This window comes from Eschscholzia californica, unplaced genomic scaffold (genome assembly GCF_041429995.1).
Source record: "Eschscholzia californica isolate CP2 unplaced genomic scaffold, dmEscCali1.0.p SCAF_1, whole genome shotgun sequence".
In the NCBI taxonomy this organism is placed as follows: Eukaryota; Viridiplantae; Streptophyta; class Magnoliopsida; order Ranunculales; family Papaveraceae; genus Eschscholzia; species Eschscholzia californica.
In genome coordinates, this window is record NW_028238198.1 from 76,357,648 (window position 1) to 76,382,672 (window position 25,025).

Sequence of the window (25,025 nt, forward strand, 5' to 3'; positions counted from 1 at the left end):
TATAATAAAGTGAACAAGATTCGAAAACATAATTTGACAGAATTGTTGCTTATAAATAAAATATCAAAATTTTAATTATGTAACATAATTCACTTTTCTCATAGTGATAATTGATTTGTCATTTATTCAGAAATTTATTAAATTGACTCTTTTCCTATCTGTCGAGGCGAAAAAAGAACCTAGCACAGTCTACTCTACGTTGTACTTGAAAGCCATAACTATAAGATAGACTTGAAAACAACTTCAATCTTGACTAAAACAACTTCAATCTTGACTAAAACAACCAAAAAAGGGTTTATGATGACTATCGTGGCAATGGTGGTGGTTGTAAGAGCGGTAGTTGCGGTGCCTATAGTGATAGAAGTGGTAGTGGCATTGGACCTTTGGATAAATGGTGATGAGGTAGTAATGGTTGAGATGTGGTTGTGGTGGTGATAGAGAAACTTGAGATGTTGTGGTGATAGAGATGCAATAATTGAAGTGGGAAAATATGGCAGTGGAGGTGGAAATATGGTGATGGTGATGGAGGTAGTAGTATTAATATGGTGGTGGTAGTGGAAATATGGAGGTAGTAGTATTAATATGGTGGTGGTGGTGGTGGTGGTGGTGAAAGTATGGTGGTGGTGGTGAATCTACAATGGTGGTTGTTGAGGTGTGTTGTTGGGTGGGGTGGTGCAGGGATGGATATAGGCGGCACTCCCTGACTCCCCCCCCCCCCCCCCCCAAAAAAAAAAAATAATAATTAATTGGTAGTACTAGTTTTCTTTTTTAAATTAATTGGGAGTAGTTGGGTTGGATAGGAACTGTTTTTTGTTGGTCTTTAGGGCCTGCTTTGTTGGTTCTTAGGACCCTTTTGAGTGTTTGATCATGGACATCCATTGGGAGTTTTCTTCAACAACTTACAACTCTCTCTACCGATGTACGGGAATTAGAGGGGCAAACCAGAGAGATCTGCACGTCGACGGTTGACGGCGAGAAGAGAAGAAGGTGGAAGAACGGTTATAAAACTACCCACAGATGGTTAGTGGTGTCTGCACCAGATATGTAGCCCACCAGTTAGATCAGGCAGCTCTAGAGACATCTCAAGTGGCCATAACTTGACTTATTTGTCTGTTTTTAGTTGTGTCTTTGATTTTCAACTTCATGATGTAATTTTCATTAGCCTTTTGGCTTATTAATGTAGTTTGATTCCAAAAAGAAAAAACAAACTAAAAGACCCTTTCAACTAAAAAAAAAAAACTAAAAAAAACCCTACTATTTGTTCTTACTTGCAGATAGGGTTTATTTTTGGCCCTTAGTTGTTACGAAATTTAAATTTGACTTGCCAGTCGAATTACTTATTTGTTTTCAAACTATCAATTATTGGGTTTATTGCATGGTTGGGCCCATTTTTTGTTTGGGTCTACTTTCATATTGAAATTAATTGAGTGTGAGCCTTACCCAATTACTACTAGTCAAGACTATCTTGTCTTATAGCTAGCACACATGGGTAGGGTCCACCTCTAGAGAGAAGATGACATTTAAAGTTTTCTTTCTCTAGAACAATCATCCCACATCTTCCAATTAGTGAAACTAAAGATGTTTTATAATGAGTTGCTTGACAACTCATAGTAAAACACATGGTGGAGTAAAGAAGGTTCCCACATGCGCGCCCACACATGCGAGGCAATTGGGTTTTTGACCATTTCGTCTTTGGACACTTTGTCTATTTGGGCCTTCGGGCTACATGGGCCTTTGAGACACTTGGGTACTTGGGCCTTTAGGTCGTGACCCGTGAGCCCGCGAACCCATGAGCTCGGGTGCTCGGGAGCTTAAAGTGAAATTATGACTAAGTCGGTGCATGGAAATAACCTAATCATTAATCTAATTATTTTCCGAGTTTATCTCCTTACTTTTTTACCACGTTTCCTAGGCGGTTAGGTTTTTCTCTAAGGCTATATATACTAGCCGAAACTGAGAGAAAAAACACACAACTCAATTCGGCTATCTTCCTCTTTCTGGATGCTTAAGCTTCGAGTTCTGCAATCTCCATTACTATCTCTATCAGTGCAGTCAGAAGTAGTAAGTTGTGGTAATTTGCACCAAGGTTACTACGAAATCACTTTCAAGGCAGTGGCCTTCATACCACGACACAACGAAGAAAGTTATCGCTGTTTACAAAATCCATTGATTTACCATATTTTTCCAACATCTTTTACATCTATTATGTACATGTACAATAAACACTTTAAGGTTCGATTTTTTGCTTCATTATTCATTAAATTTTCATATTCGTACTTAGTGTGTGAAATATCTAATGTTCATTGCCTTTTTAAAAAAATTTTTTTGTGGAATACTGAACATTATTGTATTGGAGATAGTAATATCATATTCTTATCTAGTGTTCATTGCCTTCTTGAAATCAATTATTTTTATAAAGTGAAAACAACAAGATATGTGTGAGAATCATGATAAACTACTCAACATATTCACAAAAATATTTTTAAGTGACAAGTGAAATTAGCAGGGAGTCAACCAGTTTATTTCGTTCCCTTTGCATTTGTAGTTTCCAAATATAGATATGAAATTAATATAATTAATGAATATAAATTTTTGATTAATTATGGTGTTTGTAAAAAAAAAAAAAGGGTTGTAACTTCGCACCCCCTAAGTCCAAATTCTGAATTTGTCTTTGTGTGCTGGAAATGAGGTTGTTGTGGTGGTGGAGACTTAGTGATGCTGATAATAGTTGTAGAGGTTTGGTGATGGTGGTAGTGGTGGAGGTGCGGCGGTAGTGGTAGAAGTGGAGGTGTGACTCGATGATAGTGGAGGTTCGGAGGTGGTGAAAATTTCATTATGGTATAACAGAAGTAGACGATAGTCAATGAAAATAACTTCGATTTGAAGTAAAAGTAAAAGTTCTGAACTTTAAAAGGAAGTCAAATTTTAATTTATGGGTCTGTTTGATACGTGGGAAAACAAGGATGAGAACGTCGTTTTCGCGGGGAAGTCATTTTCTGTTGTTTGATTGGACCAAGATGGTGTCAGTATGGTAATTGAAATTGATAAGAAGCTTTTCACACTTATCTCTCGACTTGTCGCGCTCTCTCTCCTCCTGTGTTTCTCTGTCCCTCTTTCACTTCACTTCCAGACTCTTTATCTTCTAAACTACATCTCCATTTCAAATCTCTCTTAAATTTACATGGTAACAGTATGGTAATTGAAATTGATAAGAAGCTTCATTAGATTTCACCAAATTTAGAGTGAAATCAGAACCAAGAGATGTATATAGATGAAACTTATTGTTGTTGCTGAAGTCATTACAGTGAAATCAAGAACCTTCACTAGATTTCACAAAATTTACAAAATCAGAGAAGGATAACCAGAGAGATAATTAGTTTACATACAATAATAACTCGAGATATAATTAGTTTACATATTGTTGTTGCATTTGCAACTAATTTCAAGAGAAAGATGATCAATTAGGTTAACTCAAAGAAGATGTTGAAACTCAAACCCTAGCTGCAAGAAGTAGAAGAATACGAGCCAACTCAAAGAATATGACAAGTAACTATAATCGAAGCAAATCGATTAGTGATACAGATTTAGATTTTGGGATATGGAGATGAACTCGTTTTGTCTCTCTCCCTTCTCCCGCGCCATCTCTCCCACTCTCCCTCTCATTTGAACCCTAGTCCACTATTTCCTCATTTGAAGATGCTTTGGGGCTCTCCAAATTTTGGCCCTTTTACAACGGAAAATCCCAAAGTTTTGGCTCCTCATACCGCGCGCTCTAAATTTTGGCCAATTTTTTTTTTCCCAAAAGTGGATCTAACATCTGCTACAATTTTGACCAACTTCCTAAGGATTGTTCATAGCGAATGCCCAACCATTTACTATGCCCAACGCACTGCAACAAAAAGGCCCTTTCTAATTTTTGGAAAATTTGCGTGTGTTATGCACTTGTTACGGACCTATGCGTAGAAAACGCACACGATCTTAGCTATTGGTCGGAAGTTGCTACGACTAATAAATATCCATAAAAAATGTAGATCAACAACTACGACATATGTAGTCTGTAACAAAAGGAGCGTAGGCTCGTAGCTAAGACCCGTTTATTTTGTAGTGAGCAAATCCACTTAGATCTCACCAAATCTTGATCCTGGAAACGAAGAAGATGATAATTCTTGTATCACATCCCCTCCCGCTTCCAATCTCTCTACAACGTCTAGCTTCATCGTTGTCGTATCATGCCAGCAATCCTCCGTGTCCATCACCAAAACTCAATCATGCGAGAAGAGGTGCAAGAAGCTACAGTCAAAGGGAACTGAAATTTGGTTTGAGATTTAAAGCTTACTAAAAGCGCCCAGTTTTTATTGCTGATGGCGCCTCTTTATTTGTAAAAATGGGTGCTAACAATAATTATATCGGGTGCTTTTTGGAATTCCCATCATCTTCTCTCGACCCATACCAAACACAAAAAAAAAAAAAAAGAATTTCGGTAAGAAAATGTTGATTTTCTTTCTCACGAGAAAAAAATGGATTTCACATCAAATTTTTTTGACATGTTTATCAAACATACTCTTAAAGGAATTAAGAAGTTTTTGCACAACCAAAGTTAACTTTTCTTATTTAAATAAGCAAAAAAAAAATTACTTATTTTTGTGTTGTCGAACGACATCAAACACTTGAATAATTATAGAGAGCAAGAAAATCGGGCATACTATAGACAGAAGTCATATGTAACTTACTGTGATTCGAACTTTGGTGAATTAAAATTCATCCCAAAGACGAGTCACATATGGTTTATGCCTAAAACATATCTATTTTCTTTGTCTCTTAGCATTACTTTTTTTTTTTTTGTTGAAATCTCTTAGCATTACTTGTAACACTTTGACAATAACACAAAAATATATCACCATGAATATGTCATAAAGGTAAAATAAACTTATAACTAGATTTTCATGCCCCTAAGTTAACCTTTTTATATAGCTTTTTTTGTTGAACTTTTATACAGCCTTAGGAGTTCAAATGTCTTTAATAGTGGTAGTTACCCGCTTATACACTTCATATAGTCATCCATAATATACCTACACCGTATTTAATATAATGACTCATAGAGTTCGTACAAAAAAAATTCAGCATGCATGATATATTGATAATATTGTATGGAGTCTAGGACCATTCTATGATGGTGTACGTGCCTCATATACGAGTGACCACCAACCAAAATACAGTTAAACAGACAAATCAATGATTAACCATTAATGGGATGTAATTAAGATTTTCATCTTTATGACCAAATTACACAAATATGGTATTAGGTCACTAATTTTTATATTAAATCAAGCATAAACTAAAATAAATTACGTATACCTTGAAATAACAAAATAATCAAGAGACACGCTATTGAGAATAAATTAGGTATACAAGAACTCATGAACCTAATCTTAATCATCTCAATGTGGGTCACTTGTGAAATTTTAGTAATTGCAAACGGGTATTGATTATTAGAAAAGTTTGTTAAGATTGATTAATCATGCACCTAAAGTCAATTAACTAGTTATAGTGTGCTAATTATAATCAAAGGTTTTTGTGCTACTCAATGACATAGAAAGCTAGCAACCCGAACCAAAATAAATTAAAAAGTCAAGCTACATAGCTAGTAATTAAAAATTTGTTGGATTTTTAATTATTATGAAAGATGCCACTTAATGATAAACCACTTCTTAATTACTAGCCATTGGTAATTTGACATAGAAGTACACTTGTTCTCATAATGTATAAGTTCATAATAAGTATTTGTTTTTAAATAAAAAAACAATCATTACTAAATACTATCGAAAATGTTATGGATTTTACTCTTATGTAAATTAATGCTAATCATACATTAGGTTTAGCACTCTATGTTTTTTTGGTTGCAAAGATCACTAAAATTAACAAACAAGGGTGTTATTACAATATTTGTGTTAAAGAAAAGTTGGGGTTATTATCCAAATGGTAATACAATTGTGGTATGAGACGTTGGAGTCTCGAAACTGCTTGATGATCGCCTGATTGTCGCTTTCTACATATATGAATAGACCACAAAACTCAATTCATAAATGCAAAGGGGTAGCAGACTATGAAAGTGAAGCACAATTTCTCCATCTTCTTCCATGGAAGTCAACATTTGCCAATTTATGTCCAACATCTACAAATGTACAGCTCTAAAGAAGATTTGTATTTTATTAATGGCTTTGTTTGGGTATGGTCTTAGTTTTTAGATGAGTTTGTATAATAATTTCAAGTTGGAGCTTATCATACTTTCCTTTTAAGAATTTGACAATTATAGTCATTACGTGACATATAGCCGCTTAAAGTAAACCATAATCAAACGGGCCTAAAGTCCAATTATACACTAAAAAGCCTAAAGCACACCTAACTTATTTTATTTATAACGTTACATAATCCAAATTCAAACAGTGGCGTGACTAATTCGGAGAAAGGGGGAGGGGGTGCGAAAAAAAGAAATTGGAGGCCTATCTCTCATAATGTAGAAATACAAATTTCTTTTTTAAATGTATTGCATTTAGAAAAATCCAAAATAAGCTAAGTAGCTTTTTTTAGCTCCCAAAAATTTGTGTAAGCAAAAACCACAGGCATTGAACTAAACATATTCTATGAAAAAATTAGACAATAATAATTAATTATTATACTTCATATGTAGTCTTTAAACATACAAACTAACCTAAAACTAGTTGACTTTCTATAATTAATAGTTGTTGTTACTAGTTGTTACTAGTAATAGTTCGAGATAATAATGACATGAGAAAATAAACAAAAAAAAGTAACTAGGGAGAGTATCAAACTTGTGACCCATGCTTGTTATGCAACATGTTTACTAAATTACATTTATTTTTTTCGAATCATCTTACGTTGTCTAGTTATTAGATTTAATTCGAGATTTAGGAGTCCCTCGGTCTTTAAGAAAATTTAGCAGCTTGAGGGAGTCGGGTCACACCCCCTCAAGACGCCTTTTTTCAATAATCATGAATTTCACCTTCTTCGAACATAGAATCTCCAAAATTTTTAACTACGTGCCTTACCAACGGAACTATCAGTTGTTGGTTTAATTTACCATGACTTGAGTCTTTTTAAATCTATTATATTAAAACAACTCAGTCGGTAATCTAAGGGATAAGTCTGACCGTTCATCTTATTTTAGAGATTTAGTTGGGAACACATCCGACGGATGATATAAAATCTTTTTATGTAAATAGACTAAAAAAAGGGTACCTATGTAAATCACCCAAAATTGTTTTTTTTTTTTTAAATAAAATTAGTTAGAATAATTGCTACCCACGTATTTATCTCCCTATTTTTTTTTTCTCCCACGGATTACATAAACTACCCCACTCTCCCATCTTCCTACAATAACTATTACCCATGTATCTCTCTCCCTATTTACAAGTCTTGATATTTCTTCTTTGAGAAGATCGTGGGATTAAGAGATTGGTGGGGACGAAAATCTTTTGTAACCGCTTTTAAGTGAATATCACTTACTCGTATCTTTTTCAAGTGAATACTGGTATCTTTTTCAAAGAGTTTCACCATTTTCGCTTATTTCCTTCATATGTTTTATATCTCTCGGTAAACTTCAAATTAGTGAACAAATGGTTACAAGAAACACAAAAGGATCAGTGAAGTAGAGAAAAAACGTAGAAATATTTTCTTCAATCTTCATTATTTGTATTTTTGTTTTCTTTGTTATTTATATTTTTTGTTTTGGTTTACATTAGATGTCATCTATGTCTTTAGAGAATTTATTTTTGTTTTTCTTTTTGAATGGTCAAAAATTTATTTTTGTTGTCATCTACTCTTCTAGAGAAGTGAATAGTAGTCTTTTAATTTACCACAACAGCGTTAGTCAAGAGAGATCTACCCCGCCCGTAGAACGGGGTGGGAACCGTATATATTGAGCGCAAGCGGGTGGAGCTAATGCCTTTATTTCCTGCACACTCTCCCCTTAGACAGGGCTGACATTTTTCAAATTAAATTTACTTCCTCCTGCATACTAACTCAAGGTTAGTACTATTAATAGTATATGTCTTAAATTTTTGAGTGGGATTGTTATGGATATAAATATTAAAACCACTCACAGGATCCCTAGAAATTCAATTAATGGCTTATAACAGTATAAACCCTTTTTTGCCATATTTATCTTGTGACCCAACAAATTGAGACTCTATCACTCTTACCAATTTCTTCCACTATTAGTTACTACTTGTATATACATATATTACCTGCCAGATTCACTTCAAATACTTGCTCTGAAATACTTCTTCCTTGTACATGGAGTATGAAACACTAGCTCTCTCTTTTTCTCTCTAGCTTAATTGGTTAGGAAAGCACATATACATGGAAGGAGGAGGAGGAGGAGGAGGAGGGACATCAAAAAATAAGAAGCTAGCATCATCAAAGGCATCTCTTGGATCAAGTGATGAGGTTAATATATCATTATCTCTATCAAATTCATCTCCAAATGGTGATATATCACCTCTGAAACAAGAATCATCAGTGGGTGATAATCCAAATATGGATCATCATATGGGAAACGGCACCATAGTGATCCGGCCGATGGGTTCTTCATCGGGCAGTTCATCGTCGACCGATTCAGCCATTACAGTGGAAGGAAGTCATCGTCCTAAGAAGCCCTCTAGTGGTTGTGATGGTGCTGGTGCAATGGTATTAGCAGGGTGCCCACGTTGCCTCATGTATGTGATGTTGAGGAGGCAAAACCCTAGGTGTCCTAAATGCAACAACTCTACTCTTCTCAACTTCTTCAATGGTGATTGATAAATAAATTAGGGTTTTATTTGTCTAAAACATATTTGATGAAATTAAATCTAAAATACAAGAATTGGGATTTTATGTAAATTTATATAGTAATTTTTTTTATGTGAAGGTACTTATATATAAAATGGTCTCATGCATATTATGTACATGGTTTTGCTATAGATTGTCTGTGTGGTTCTAAAGGAATAAGATTGTTTGGGTTTGGAATTTAGGGTAGAAGGGTACATAATTAATACTACTGATAAATTTTTATAATATATTGTTTGTATTGAATGAATACTATTTGGTATGTAAGTCTGAATTCATTTAGTAAAAATTAGTAGTTTCAATATATATAGTTCTTTCTTTACGGTTATCTCACAATTTTGTACCCTCCAATTGAAATAAAAGTGAAATTAGATCAATTGGAATGACGAAGGTAGAATATTCATATCAAACGATTCAATCCAAATAATGACAGGAAAACAATCACTACCTAAACCTTTTTTTTCTTTTTTGTTGAGGTATCACCACCTAAACTTAAACCCTCTATGTGTTTCTCACTCTTCTTTTCCTCCAAAGACTCGTACCATTATCATTGAAAACTTTAGGTGAGAAATATAACAAGTAATACTAAAATACAGTAATTGGAGAGATAAGCACGGTAGTTTGAGTTGGTGCATTTTAAAGTAACTACGGCTTAACTTTTATAATTTGTTTCATCCAATTTGTGTTGTAGGGTGCTTCCAAAGGCACTGGGCTAAAAGACTGTTAGCGGACGGCTCTATTAGCACAAGGCCCAACCGTTCTTTTTTCTATTAGCACCGTCCAACTCTGTAGGCACCGGTGCAACTCACAGTAACCCTAAAGCCACCATCCATCTCTCATAATAGTTGTTCGAACGACTCGGACAGACCGCTCTACATGGTCACGGATTAGGTAATCCGTGGCCAGTGTGAAACCCATGCTAACAGGCCATTGTTGTTGAGAGTCTGAGAGATAGAAAGAGAAAGAAGAGAGAGGGATAATGAGTTGTAATAGCAGTAATAGTAACAGAGTTCAGAAAAAACGCCATTGGAGCATGCCACCAAGTGCACAACTGCAAAACTGTTGGACCATCGCCCCTCACAAGTGCTATACAGGTACTCACACTCTCTCTCTCTCTCACTGGTTTGAGATGAAAAATCTTCAACGGGTAGAGGTACAAAGGATCACACAATTTCATCTGAGGGGATTATCTTACTACCCTGTGTCTCAAGAACACCCAGGAAAGAAAAAAAAATTAGGTTAGAATTGTGGGTTTTACTTAAATTTCTTGTTTCAATATAATGTTGAATTGTTTGGAATTTGGGTTTCTCCTGCCTGTTATTTATTTGCTTATTTTATTTAGTTTCCTGTAGTGATTATAACTTGAATTTTTTGGTCTTTTGGTAATAACTAGTATACCCTCAAAATTTTTGTGTATGATTGAGTATTGGTTTATGTAGTTTGAAGATTTCCAAGCTTGTGATGGAGAATCCATTTGAACAAAAAAGATTGATGTTGAAGACTTTTAAGTTTTAATTTTGTTTTCCGAACGACATTTTTGTTTGTTTGAAGCGAATTCCTAGATTCATGTTTTATCTGTCTGTTGTAGTTGGAAAGAATAGATATGAGTTGGGGAGAAAGGTCGACGAGAGGGGAGGTTTTGAAGAAGAAGAAGAAGATAAAGAAGTAAACTAAGATAGACCATGAAAAGAAAAGCTTGAGACACCATAGAAGGCCAAGGCTTGTGAAGCTATAATTCTCGTTTAAGAGGTCTTCTTTTAATTTGCAACTCTCTTTTTCCCATTTACCAATTTTAGGGAACGATTCAAATCTATTTGCGTCAATTTTGAGTTGTCAAAACATTGAGATTTTCGATTTCTTCCTCTGCAGCTACCCTAAAGATGATCCCGCGTGCAATTGAGAACACAAGGAAGCACGATCGAACTGTTTCTAAGCTTGACGATGAAGAGGTTTGCTCTCTTAGACCTTAGTGTCCTCCTACTTCATAAGTGCTTATTATCGAATACTGGTATTATCCCACTATTACTAAATTGTGCTAAATTAGAGATGCTGCTATCTTTTATATTTGATTATATTTGACAAGTACTTATAGACTAGAGGTTATATGTTAAAGATAAATGACCACACAAGAAGTTACCAACACGACGACCTATAATATTGTCATCAAGACGGTTTGCTCCGGAAGGGCAATGAGTCGCCTGAAGACGTAGGTGTCGATGCATAATAGGATTACATTTTGTTATTGGTGAGAAATGTGTATGCATCAAGGCAGAAACGGCGTAAATCGCCTGGAGGCGTTTGCCTCTTCCGGGTTTTTTTTTTGAATTATACCACTCTTCCAAATTTTACACTCTACTTCATGTCCGTTGTTGCTTATAAGATAAATGCCCACAGCAAGAGATTTTCAACATGATAGCCTAAATATCGGCATGAATAAATCATAAAATTTTGATTGCGAGATCTATCTTTACGACTCTTCTCCATTGTTCTTTGTTGCTTATTACGTTGATCTTGATAAAATGCTTCTTCCGAATCACTTAGGCCCTATTGCCTATTTGTGAATTTGTTTTCGTGTTATTGCTATTTACAAAGAGGACATGTCTTTATCTTTGATTTACCTACGTGATTGGCCATATCGAGAAGACTGAAATCTGTTTGTTTCTTCTCTAGACGAGCTAGTCATTATCGGCTTACGCTTACCTGATGGGCAAACAACCAATTTCTAGGAAAAGAAGATTAGCTAGCTGAAGCAAATATTGAAAAATCCAAAGAGATGACAGAACACAAAATTTCTCAAGGTAAAATTATTGTCCTTTTTTCAGGTTTACCTTTTCAGTACTACGGTCTTAAATTACATGCCATATTTTGTGGCCCGGGTTTGATAGACAAGTAATTGGCATCATTTGAGATCATAAAAGAGTATCTAATGACATATCTCGTATTTTAATGATATGGACCCCCTATATCTGTTCAAATATACTCTTCTTGTTTTATGAATTATTTCTTTAACTTTATTGGGTTTAGCTTTTCAGTACTACGATCTTTAATTACCTTGCCATATTTCGCGACCCGGGTTTGATAGACAAGTAATTGGCATCATTCAGGATCATATATAGTATACAATGACATATCGCGTATTTGAATGATATGACCCCCTTTGTCTGTTCAAATATACTCTTCTTGTTTTATGAATTATTTCTTTAGATCTATGGAAACATATAATAACACATGGCTTCTGCACCCAATTCACAATTCACAAGGTACATTTGTTCTTGTTAGCATGTTTTCTGACATGAATCATGATAAAACTAGATTGAGTAAGTATTAATTTGAACGTAGTTTTCACTCTAAGAAGGAAGAAAGTTAGGACTTAGGAGGAACTAGGAAGGAGGGAGAGAAACGATGTCCGGTAATGCTTTAAAAGCGGCATGTATGATGGAAACAATCTAAGTGCCCGCGCTTCATTATAATTGCTTTTGACCGTCAACTTACCTATTTACCATCTTATTTTTAACACACACACTATATATATATATATATATATATATATGGGACCTTGTAACATCTTTTTTACGTTTGACCGCTTTTTATCTGTTAGATTGTAGCATTTGTTTGATGTGGAAATTGTTATAATGGTATAATGGCCTTTTTCTCTATTGTAACGGTGACAATCATGGACCGCAAACATTGATCTTAGGTACTTATGTAGTGTTTGTTTTCTTCTCATTGTATGAATCTAAATCGTCTGAATGCATGACTCAAATAGATCTGCCTAAAACAGCCATTGAGACGAGTCCGATATCACGAGTCGGACAATAACAAACCTTCTTAAATCTGATTCAAGTCAATTAGAAGGAAAAAGACACTACCTTAGGAAAATAGTGTTGGTAGTCCACTGCAATTCTTGACAATGTCAGTAGTGAAGGAACAATCTTCTTGTTAAAATCATAACTTTTAGATAAAATGCAGAGACTGATATAGAGACAGAGAACTCTTCTAACTTTTAAGTTACTGAATAAATCCAACTAGAAACTGAAAAACTAGTACATTATAGAACTGAAAACTGCAGTTTCTCCATTGTTCCATAAAAATCAAATTAGATGAGTAAAACTACATGACAAACTAAGAAAAGCTTCTCCAATAAATTCATGAATCTCTGATGAATTAAGAACAACGTAACAGTAAACTAACTCTTCCATTTCTTCCCAAGTAGTTACACCTACGTCTTTAATCATTTCCAATATCGATTCTCTTAAATCATGATACGGGTTATTCGAGTACTTAACTGCACACATACTATCTGCGTAAACACCATTAACATCATCGGGTAGTTTCGCCGAGAAACTTAGTGTCGTAGTTGAACTTCTGCAATGCTTTTTTCTCCTTGGTTTTACATCTTTCATGGCATCCATAACTAGAATGTAAGGAAGAAGAGAGGATGGGAGTTTTCTACTTACAAAATATATGTGTGTGTGTGTATATATATTATATAATGTATGTGAGTTAGGGAATGAATTTAATAGTGGGGTTGTGAGAATTTGATGAAGAAGCAGAAGAGATAAGAAGAGGAGGTGGGTAGTCATGTGGGTTGTTGGGTTTAGGACTCTTGTAAATAAATAGTGAAAGCCAAGATGTTTTTTGATTGGGTCCCATTTTGTTGTTGGAGCCCCTAAATCTTAGTTTTGGGTACCCTCTATCTTGTGATAATAGTTAATATATATTTCAAATTGGTATTATGCTTGATATTTGTGATTACTGATTATGTTTTCGGTTTCAGGGACAGGACAAGCAAAAAAAAGATGGGTACAATTATAAGTTTGGACTCGTTCAGAATAGTATGTATGTACATAATTTTATTATATAATGATTTTTTGAGTATTTATCTGACATTCAATTTTTAAAGTAGTAAAAAGGTAGAGAATCAAAATACATCTTTCCTTCTGATCTAAAGTTTGAAAAGTAATTATTTATTTTTGACCAGACTATCTCACTTTGGAAGAAACACATTCACCATAAGCCGTTTGATGAGAAGAACAAAGTAATGGGAAATTCACAGAGAGACTAATCATCGTTCCCGAAGAATATGAACAAAATGATTTAAGATGTATTCGGTTTACATATAGGATGTTACATTTTATTGATGGGAAGAGAAATCTATTTTTTCCCACCTAATTGTATGTTAGTATTGATTTTCTAATAAAATCCAACGGGTGAAGTTATTGGAATTCCAATTTTTTTTTTTGCTTGTCAATGTAGTTTTAGTTAAAAACCCTTGGAATAGGTTGAGTGTGAATTTAGGTTGATGGAAGGTCAATTGTCACTGTTAGTGTGTTAACTACTTATTAACTACTTTTAGAGTGTAGTTCACATCAACCTTTTTAATCTAGATATAGAGTTGAAATAGACAACTAATCCTAGGGCTTTTTTTTACCTTACCCCTTGTTACTAATCAACATTTTATTTTACCCCCTTAATGATTAGTAATGTAACTTACCACCTTCCATGAACACTTTCTCCCATTCTCCAGTTAGGGACCAAACTTGTGGCGAAGAGTCCCAAAGGTATTCACATCCCTTCTTCCAATCTAGCGAAGGGATTAAACGGTTGGGGAAACCCCTCACCTTAGCTAGCAAGGGATCTTTGTGGAGAGAGAGAGAGGAAGGTACCGAGAGGGAGATATTAGCGTATTGGCGAAAAAATAGAGTGTGCGAAGGTGAGCTTTATCTTATTTACATTTCTTGAGGTACTCGAAGCTAATTAAGAGAGTAAAAAAAGGAGACAAAACAAAAGACCATGGGAGAGAAAGGAGGGTAAATTTAGTGAGTTAAAATGTGTCGTAACTGTGGAGGGATGGAATTCAAACGACAGGGTGTTAATCGCAAACTTAACCTGAATATAGAAGCGAAAAAAAATCTGGTCACGAAATAGGGGCCGAAACCAAATATCACTAATCTTAATTCTGGGTAATGAAAGGAATTGATTTTGTTTAACAAAACAAGTAGGACTAATTGATTTTGGATCAGTTGTTTAGCAGAATCAGTTCTTAAGGCGGTAATTAAACTATCTCTCTCTCCTCTCTCCTCTCTCTCTCTCTCCAAAACGCCTGACCCTTAAACTCCCATTAATTCGCCGGCAGAGTAACCGTTTAGAACACCGATCGAGTTCCTGCTAGTTTTTCTGAAATACCCATCTCTCCAAGGTACCCTTTTTCCCCCCTCTCTCTCTCTAAATATTTTTTGATCAGTGTTTGGTACAGTATGATTGTAAATTAGAAACTAAATTTAGGGTTTGTTGATTAAGAGAGCTCTGCTTCTGTTCTAGGTCTTGGTTATCCATTTATGAATTATTGTTGTTCTTCTCTCAACCACACAAATAGTGAGAAGGGTTAGGTGAACTTCAAGAACTAAGAAAAGGGGAAGTGGCAATTCGTGTAAATATTTTACTCAAATGCAGAATGTTGAGTCAAATGGGTCAACAATTTCACTTGAAGATCACAAAATTGAATGCTCAAATCTTGAAAAAGATCAAATCTTGATGGTGAATTTGCCTCGGGATAATAAGATTGAAAATGGGCAGAGTTCATCTTCTGGGGATTGCCCTAACAATAAAGATGATCTCAAAATTGTGATATCTAATGGGGATTTATCTAATCTTGATGAACCAAAATTAGAGAGTTCAAGAACTATAGACACTAAAATTGATGAGGTTTCAGATGCTTTAAAATCTCCTAAGAAGGTTTGCTTGTCTAGAAATGAAAGCTCAAGAGAACAGTGCAGGTAATTTCAGTTTCTTCATCTATCTTCATTTGTAGTTTTTGTTCTTAATTATGCTTATGAATATAATCAGAAATTATGCTTATGAAGTTTTCATCTGAAATTGTGCTTAGTAATTCATCTGTGTTTAGTTTGGTTAGTTTCATTTCTCCATGAATCAGACACTCATTAGTCGGTTTGAATTACATATTTCCTGTTTGAATTTTCAGTATGAACTAGAAAAAATCGATCTAGGGCATCTTTCTTTTCTGCAATATTCTCTGTTATAGGCCCCACTGTCTGCTAACATACTAAAAGGTAGTATACGATCATGAATCATGTTTCATTTGGATGCCTTAGTTGCACCAAAATCTATATAGTTCACTCAACTTGCTTGTTTATCTTATTTAAAAGAATAATTCGATTCTTCAAATAACTAATGTGATAATTAGATCAAGATAACTGCCAAAGCAATTGCAGAGCTTACCACGATGGTCGTCACAAAGGCCTATGATTATCCTTCATTTTCTCCATGTATGGAAGTTGGATCCGAGACTACAACTTATTTCGGGTTTAGGGTTTAACACAAGTAAAAAAAACGCGGTATCTAACAGATTTCTCTTGTTATCTGATTTTTTGGCTTCTAAAAGAAGCGTTTGAGAAATTCGTTTCTGCTGCTAATTGTGAATAAACATTAAATCCTCAATCTACAGAGTGTGTCAGCAAACATCATCAGAGGAAGCTCTAATAGATCTTGGATGCCATTGTCGGGGTGGACTAGCAAAAGCTCACCTTTCATGCATAGGCACTTGGTTTAGTACTAGAGGTTCAAATAAATGCGAGATTTGCCAGTAAGTAGATAAATAAATTGTCCCAACCATCGAATCGATTCTTACACAACATGATGATGAGCTTCGGATCTTTCTTGCAGGCAAATAGCTGTAAATGTACCACCTCCAGAGTCCCAACCAAGCGTAAGTGTATTTAATGTCGATCGTGAATGACTCTTGCCATTTTAATGAAAAAACTAACATTCTTATCGCCTATTTGATTTCCAACAGTTCGGCTAGATAGCAGATCTCTATGACCCACACCCATGCTAGATGGCGGACCCATTAGTGGGTTAGCCCGCACTATGACCCGACTATCCAACTTATAGTTCCGTTTAGATAAGTTTAGTAGGTTCATTCATTTCAACAGCTACTCTAATTGGGTCAATCCGTACATTAGAACTTCGTAGTTCCACCCATAGTCATACAGATACATCTAACTTCCATTTTGTAACTCACGCTCGCCCATTCTTTTGTATCAGAGAAATTATTGGATTTGGAGGATTGACCCAACATCAACACACCACCAAAGGGTATGTAGTGCACCAGTGTATGTTCATGTTACTTATCGTCTGTATACATTCCCCGTCATGTTGGTTTGGACTTATTTCTTTTTCTCCATGACAGAGATGTTATAGTCCACTTTGGGTAGCATTTTCGATACTTATTGGTGGGCTCTTATTGGACGTTCTAATATCCATTTCTCTCGGTGTTTCAGCACTTCCAGTAAACATTATAATCGGTAAGAATCTATAATACTACATCGCTCAAAATTGTACTATCTTTCTCAGAAAGTCGGAAAATGTTAAAAAAGTGTGATTTTTTTTTTCGGACTTTATAGGTGTTCTTGTCGTGTTAGGGCTCGGAACTGCACTTCGGTTAGCATTTGAATGCTGTCAGGAGATAAGTATAAGGAGCGCAGTACAGAGGCTGCAAAATGAAAATCAAGAATACAATAGCACTATATGGCAAAATCTGTAACATATCAAAAGACTACAAATGAGAACAAGTATATTACATCTTTCTGTACATATAATCTAAAATGTTATTGGGGTCGTTGGAATACTTCCACGGGATCTCAATGTCACAGGAGTTTGCACCCGAATGCTCAAGCATTTGGTTTCTGTAAATTAATCAAAGTATGTGCAAGTTGATCCAGATTACTATGGTTTTTCTTCTTTGGAAAGGTCAGCATACTATAAAATCTGTGTCTCGAATCCGAGACCTAGAGGGTAGAGCCCAACTTTGTAATCTGAAGTTATTAAAATACTACCCTTTATGTTGTTAATTGTGGAAATTATGAATTTGATATGATATTTATAGGAGTAATTTTTATTTTTGATCTTTTCTTTTGGGTGTATGAATGATGATTTAGTATAAAAGTTGAAAATTGATATTCTGGGGTAGGGGGATTCTCTGTGTTTATACATTATAGCCCATTTAATCTAAATTAGTTCTTTGGGATTTGATAAAACTAAAGCTACAATCCTTCCATGATTTGAAGATTCTCCTTTATTATTTTCTCTGTTTATAGCTCATAACTCTTTCCAGTGAATTTTTGCTGCTCATTTCCATGAAATTCATTGCCATTGATATATGCAAGCATGATTTCTTTTGAAATTATCAGCGTGTCTCCAACTTTTGTGGAAGAATAAACTTCTTACAACTTGTGTACCAAGGGTTATTGGCTATTTTGGTACAGTATTGACAAAACCTACCTAGGGAAGAAGGGGTTTTGGTTCTCCTATTTCACTCTTGTGTAGCCCCATTATAAAAATATTTTTTTTTTTTAAGAGAAGGGAGTTTAGCCCTACCCATCTTGTAGTTCCACACCCTATCTCTTCAGTCCTAGAGTAGAGGCGATTCCAGGTATAAATGAAATGTGCAATCTGTACTATAAGAATTTGGCAAATTGGCCAACAATGGTTGGGTTTCTTTCTGACTACTGGTAAAGTTTGAATAATTTTCCAAGGTAAAGCTTGCGTGAGTCCATTGGCTTGCCTTTTCTAACCAAAAGAAACGGAAAATCAGATCTTCAACCAATGTTACGTTGACTTTAACTACCTCATGAGAGATGAGATTGCTTGTAAAAAAGTTGAAAGCTAGAATGTAAACAAAAGTACAAGCTAAAAGTTATTCAACAAAAAAAAAATACCAAGCTAAAAGTAATACATCTATTGATACGAAAAACTTTATTTTGTCCACAGACAGACCGTCAAAGACCTAAGTTGGATATAATTCATGTGATTGAAGAGAAATATTCACCTATGTTTTTTATAATAATAAGCGGGAGAAGCCCGAACATAATACAAAGAAATAAGAAAGCAAAAAAACAGCAAATAAATCAAAATTACATCATTTCATTAGCCCCACCCTTTCGTCATTCTCACTGTCCCTCTAGAGTCCGCATTAACAATGTTGACTAATTCCGCCGGCAGTTGACTAACATTCAAGTGACTTACTCCCGGTCCGCGCTTCATCTTTGACCAGTAATCAGCAGCTTGGTTTGCTTCCCTATAGACATGAAAAACATGAAAAACCTGAAAAGTCCGAAATTGGCTCTTAAGCCTCTGAACTCTCTTCCATAAACGCCTGGTAATTTCTGATGTGGTTTTGCAAGAAGTATCTTGATATTCATCGAATCAAGCTCAACTTCCTGCAGTCCGGCACTAAGTGCTAACTCCAAACCCAACTCAACACCCTGTAGCTCGTGTATAAAGATAGTATGCCCATCAACCTGACCAGTGGTTGCTCTAACAACAATCCCCTCCGAATCTCGAATAATGGCTCCATACCCCGCATCCACCTCGTTCAGAGCACCATCATTATTAATCGTATATCTCCCTGCCATCGGCCAAGTCCATTTACATGAAATTAGACCGGCTTTTGGAGAGAGATAGTAAGATTCCAGCGATCGACGGTCCTCCTGTTCTCCTCAGTATCTTCAAACCGTTTGGTAACAGTATTCAGCTTGATCCGCACTTCATCACAAATAGTGTGAATAATCAGCCCCTGTGACATGACATTGCTTCTAAATACCTTGTTATTCTGCTCCTTCCAAATATGATAGACATAGGCATTTAGAAGCAAACTCCTCACCCGAGCAGCAATGGAAAGCCCACCAAAGTGATTAAGACACCACTGTAACTCCTCTTTCCAATTAACAGCACATACTCTCTGGAATCCCATCTTGCGTAATAGCGATTCCCATATATTCTTTGTAACCGAACAACCAAAGAATAGGTGGAAATCCGTTTCTTCGCTCTCCCACAGAAAACACACGTAGTGTGATGTAGTCACAGCGGAATTAAAGAAGAACAAGAAAATAAACGAAGAACGGTAAAGAAAACGATAAATAAACTAAAACTTAATTAACTTCAATGGTTTTTCTCTCTAATCTGAATAACAAAATAGACTAGACTTCCTTTTATATGATAATAGACTTTCCTAGATAGACTCAAACTAGGATTCCTAAATATTAAAGAAACTAAAACATAGAAACTCCTAATTAAAAGAAATACCAATTTAAGGTAACTTCCTAATCCTATACTAACTAAGACCACTATTGTGGCCGACCGGGACGTGGGCACGTGTGGACGTGGCCCACGTGTTATGCGCCTACATCATAGTGTCTATAACCATACCCCAACTAGACAGAAGAGATCTAATTTTGGGAGACTTTAGCCGTAACATGGTGCCGATAGAGGGATTTTGATTCCAAATTTACGAAGTCGTAAAAACATTTTTCGTACAAAGGATCCGCCTGCTTTCTGGCAAGAGGCTAACCCCATGCACCTAGCACTATATTTTATTCAAATGCATATAAATGAAAAGAAATTGGAAAGATAAAAATATAATTTAATAATTATTGGCGATATTGTTAATGTTGAGAGCCAAATACACGAGTTGGTGGAGGTTAAATGAGAATGGAGTTAATTTTAGAGTTAATTCCTATATAGCCCCCTACTTTGTGACCAGCTTCCTTTATGGTCCCCTTTTTTTTGTAAATTCAAATATGGCCCCCTATTTTCAAGTAAATGTCATTACTACCCTTCTTAATTCTAAATTTAAAACATTTAAAAAAAGTTATTTCCACCTCACCCCTCTCTCTCTCTCTCCACCTCATCTCTCTCTACAACTCACCCCTCTCTCTCTCCAACTCACCTCTCTCTTCTCCGGCAAGGTCGCCGGTTGGAAAATTTTCCGGCCGGCGACCTTCAAACCTAAAAAAAAATAAAAAAATTCTCTCTCTTCTCTCTCTCTATTTTTTTTTTAAATCTCTCCGCTCTCTCTCTAAAAACTCCGGCGAAGGGGTTTCCCTTCGCCGGAGGTCTGTTGAACCATAAAAAAGAAACAACACTTTAGTCTTCATCGATAAAGATACACCTTATAATCCTACAATTCCATTATTACTCAATCTGAGTTCTTATAAATACAGATTTTTTCACCACTGGTATTAGCAGCAGGGTATTCTACAACTGCAGCTATAAAAGGACTTTCTTCAAATTGAGGGACCTTAAATACCAGAAGGGGAAGATCAGAGTCCAAAAGAGTACACCTTAAAGATATGGCTCCCAGGTAGAATTAAGAGTTCATCTAATTTTCCTCTAGCTGCAAACCCATTTCAACCATGTCCTTCCTCAATTTTCTTGCTTTTTCCTCATCCCCAAGTTGACTACCCATTAACAAAATCACTGTAAATCTCTGAACTAGGTTCATACCATTTACCAATCATCTCAGCTTGAAGAATCAAAGCTTCATCCATCTTCCCCTCTTCACATAAACCATTTGTCAAAAATTTGTAGCTTTTCACACTTGGGAAAAAAATCCTTCCTTTTGATTACATCTTTAAAGAACTTCCATCCTTCAAAAACAAGATTTTTACTGCACACTCCTCTAATCCCTTCATCTACTGTAGAAGCCTCCGGTTTGAGTTCTTTCCTACTCATTTCTTTGAACAAAAGCAATGTGGAATCTAAATCTCCATTTTTGCAGTACCCTTTGATCAAAATCTCATAAGTAACACAAGTACCTTCTTCCAATTCCATCTCTCTAAAGAGTTCTTCAGCTCTTTCAATCTCTCATTCATCACAAAATCTTCTAATTAGGGTATTATAAGGCATAAAATCTGGTTCAATCTGCTTCATTTTCATTTCTTCCCACAAGTTCACTGCTTTACATGTATTTCCTTCATCACAAAATGCCGCCATTAACTGCACAAATTTGGGGAAATCTCTAATTTTTCCATCTCAGCCCAAATTTCCTCTACCGTGTTTTTCCATTTTGATGAAAACACAGCATCAATGTATTAAATGTTTGCACATTAGGAGAAACCCTAGCCCTAGCTTCCTACCTTCACCTTCATCACTACTGAAAATTTCTTCATATATAGCAAATCCTTCATTTGCGCCTCTTAATTTTGCAACCAATCGAATCAAAGATTTCTTCTCTGACCAGGTGAAGAAACGGAGAGCAAGACGTGGGTTGTTTCTGAGTTGGATGATGATATCGGAAACTTGTTTTGAAGAGAATCCATTTGGGTATACAGTTTTGATGTAACTCCATCGGTTCTTCGAACGCTGTTCTTTAAGATTCCAAACAACAGAAGAGATTAGGGTTTCGTCTTGAGGGTTTTAATCAGAACTTGATAATTTGGAGGATTGAGTTAAGTAAGAAGAAGTAGAAGAGAGAAATTTGTGGTCGTGCTGAAGTAGAGAGAAGAATTGCTCTTGAAATTTCCATTGAAGATTGAAAAAGAAGTTGCTTGAGCCTTGATGAGCCACTTTTCACTTGGATCGTTGGTCCGACGAGGACTTCAACTTGGGTTTAGGTTTTTTTTTTTTTTTTTTTTAATGTTTGAAGGTCGCCGGCCGGAAAATTTTTCTGGCCGGCGACCTTTGTCGGAGAAGAGAGATATGAGGTGGAGAGAGGGGGATGACGTGGAAATATCTCTTTTTAATATTTTTATTTTGAATTTAGGAAGGGTAGTTATGACATTTACTAGAAAATAGGGGGTCAAATTTGAATTTATCAAAAATATGGGGTCAAAAAGGAAGCTGGTCACAAAGTAGGGGGCCAAATAGGAATTAACTCTTAATTTTATGCTTAATTTGTCTTTACTTTAGTCCAAATCATGATTAACTTTTGACTTTTGAACTAGAACCAGAAGGAATATGCTTTCTTGATGTGATTACCCTTGATTCTTTCCTCAACTATTGTTTGTAACTCTCCATCTCCTCTTTTTAAACTTTGTTTATAACTCTAATTGGAGAAATATTAAACAACTCTCTCATATTCTTCACTTTTAACTAAAGCTTGGACTTGAGTTACACTCCCTCTATTATTCTAGAATCCCTATTAAAGTGATGCACGTCAAGATTTTCTATAATTTCGTAAAAGATGGCGGTGGTTGTAGTTTATTCACAAATTAGAAGTTAATTTACCCATATGAACTTGCACAGAGTTTCTTAATCATTTTCTTAAATTGCATTCTCATTTTTATATCGTATTTCTTCTTTTTAACTTTTTGTGGGAAAAAAAAAAGAATACAATGATCTAAATGCTAGACCCTTTTTGTATTTGTTAATCGAATTTCACTATGTGAAAGGGTTATGGAAGATTTGTAAATAATATAAAAATACCTAGTCCAATAATTTTTGGGACTAGAAACCCATTCTTAAGACTTTAGGAAATAGGTTTATTAGTAGTGTGATATGTTGTTCCATGATAGTTTGGACTTTTCTCACTTTTTCTTTTTTTGATGTTTTCCATTTTTGATACTTATAGTAAGGCTATTGTAACTACTAATTGGTTGGCTCGAAGTGATTGTTCTATAGGGAGGAAGGGTCACTAGCTCACTAACCCTCTTTTGCGTATTTGTACAATTGTACCTACTATTTTTTTTTATGTTATGGGAGCCCCATATTGTGAAGTTGACATTGTTTTCTTTAATAACTATTCACAAAAATTATTTTTGTCAAAATTTGATACTCGAACTTTATGAACTTACTAAAGGGTGTCAAATTTAAGGCACTAAACTATAATGAAGAGACTCGTATCGCCGCTTACTAACTACTATTAGACTAAGGGGGGGGGGGCGTATTGGATTGAGACTTTCGCGGACATTTGAGAGTCCGCGAAAGTCCGAGGCATTCAAATCCAGACATTTGAGAGTCCACGAAAGTCTTAGGCATTCAAATCCAGACATTTGAGAGTCCACGAAAGTCTTAGGCATTTAAATCCAGACATTTGAGAGTCTATGAAAGTCCGAGGCATTCGATTGTCTTCCAAAATGTCTCAGACTTTGGTGGATTTCATATTTTGATGGATTTGTGAAGGATTTGGGACAAATTTGGAAGCCAAAATGTCTTTCAAAAAACAAGAGACATTTGAAGTCCATCATGTGATCAAACAACAATAATAATATTAAAATAATAAATGTCTACCAAATGTCCACCAATATCCACAAATATTCACAGATGTTTACGAAAGTCGAAAAATATATATTTGAAATGTTAGTATAAATATATTATTTCATGTGATCAAACAACAATAATAATATTAAAATAATAAATAATAATATTAAAATAATAAATGTCTACCAAATGTCCACTAATGTCCACAAATATTCACAGATGTTTACGAAAGTCGAAAAATATATATTTGAAATGTTAGTATAAATATATTATTTCATGTGATTAAACAATAATAATAATATTAAAATAATAAATGTCTACCAAATGTCCACTAATGTCCACAAATATTCACAGATGTTTACGAAAGTCGAAAAATATATATTTGAAATGTTAGTATAAATATATTATTTCATGTGATTAAACAATAATAATAATATTAAAATAATAATTGTCTACCAAATGTCCACCAATATCCACAAATATTCACAGATGTTTACGAAAGTCGAAAAATATATATTTGAAATGTTAGTATAAATATATTATTTCATGTGATTAAACAATAATAATAATATTAAAATAATAAATGTCTATCCCCAAGACATTTTGTCTATGGATCAAATGTCTTGAAATGTCTATAAAGACATTTTGTCTACAAACTCAATGTCTTGAAAATGTCTATGAAGACATGTTGTCTATAAAAAGTCATCCGAAATGTTTTGAAATGTCTACGGAACATTTTGTCTATGAAAGTCTGTGAAAGTCCCAATCCACTACCCCTCCCCCCCCCCCCCCCCCTAAGTGTTTCAACAAAAAAATAATAGGGTTATTTCCCTAATGGCCCCCAACTTTGTGACCAGCTTCCCGCCTGGCCCCCTACTTTACGAGAAATACCCATATGGCCCCCTTCCGTTATAACACCGTTACTCTCTCTCTTCACAATCTTTTCTCTCTCCTCCAGCATGTTTTCTCTCTCTGCCACCTCGTAAAACAAGCCACATCATCGTCTTCACCGACGGGTCGCCGGCCGGCCAAATTCCGGCCGACGACCTTCAAACTCTTTTTTTTTCTCTCTCTTCTCTCTCTCTCTAAAAAAAAAAACTTTTTTTTTTAGATTCTCTCCTCTCTCTCTCTAAACTCCGGCGAAGGGGGTTTCCCTTCGCCGGAGTAGGTCGAAATCGACCTTG

The 25,025-nt window shown here is 35.2% G+C and overlaps 1 protein-coding gene, 1 long non-coding RNA gene and 1 pseudogene across 8 annotated transcripts; 2 read left to right on the forward strand and 1 right to left on the reverse strand.

Moving 5' to 3' along the window:
• Window positions 1–9,685: 9,685 nt before the first annotated feature.
• On the forward strand, window positions 9,686–14,069 carry LOC147569274 (uncharacterized). Of its 2 annotated transcripts, none has more exons than XR_015231226.1 (6): window positions 9,686–9,938; window positions 10,433–10,593; window positions 10,714–10,793; window positions 11,515–11,642; window positions 13,622–13,683; window positions 13,826–14,069. It is a non-coding gene; the product is annotated as an uncharacterized LOC147569274 (long non-coding RNA). The 2 variants fall into 2 exon arrangements; XR_015231227.1 differs by having other exon boundaries at window positions 13,622–13,679.
• Window positions 14,070–14,828: 759 nt separating this feature from the next.
• LOC147569275 (uncharacterized) lies at window positions 14,829–17,766 on the forward strand. 6 transcript variants are annotated; one of them, XM_086655742.1, is made up of 7 exons: window positions 14,829–15,043; window positions 15,166–15,620; window positions 16,310–16,447; window positions 16,528–16,570; window positions 16,909–16,959; window positions 17,054–17,168; window positions 17,268–17,766. In XM_086655742.1, exons 2-7 carry the CDS (start codon window positions 15,292–15,294, stop codon window positions 17,405–17,407), a joined length of 816 nt encoding a protein of 271 aa, XP_086511868.1. In that variant the 5' UTR covers window positions 14,829–15,043; window positions 15,166–15,291; the 3' UTR covers window positions 17,408–17,766. The 6 variants fall into 6 exon arrangements, with proteins under 6 accessions (XP_086511868.1, XP_086511869.1, XP_086511870.1 ...); XM_086655744.1 differs by having other exon boundaries at window positions 14,855–15,043; window positions 17,286–17,766; XM_086655743.1 differs by having other exon boundaries at window positions 14,830–15,620.
• A 3,256-nt stretch (window positions 17,767–21,022) lies between these two features.
• LOC147569276 (pentatricopeptide repeat-containing protein At2g15980-like) lies at window positions 21,023–22,922 on the reverse strand (annotated as a pseudogene).
• Window positions 22,923–25,025: the final 2,103 nt, after the last annotated feature.

Excerpts from the sequence above, each read along its gene's own strand:
- LOC147569275 (XM_086655742.1), top strand. The coding sequence starts at position 15,292 with ATGCAGAATGTTGAGTCAAATGGGTCAACAATTTCACTTGAAGATCAC. Across the intron at positions 16,571-16,908 it reads CTCCAGAGTCCCAACCAAGC|AGAAATTATTGGATTTGGAG; the intron begins GTAAGTGTATTT and ends CTTTTGTATCAG. Across the intron at positions 17,169-17,267 it reads TCCAGTAAACATTATAATCG|GTGTTCTTGTCGTGTTAGGG; the intron begins GTAAGAATCTAT and ends CGGACTTTATAG.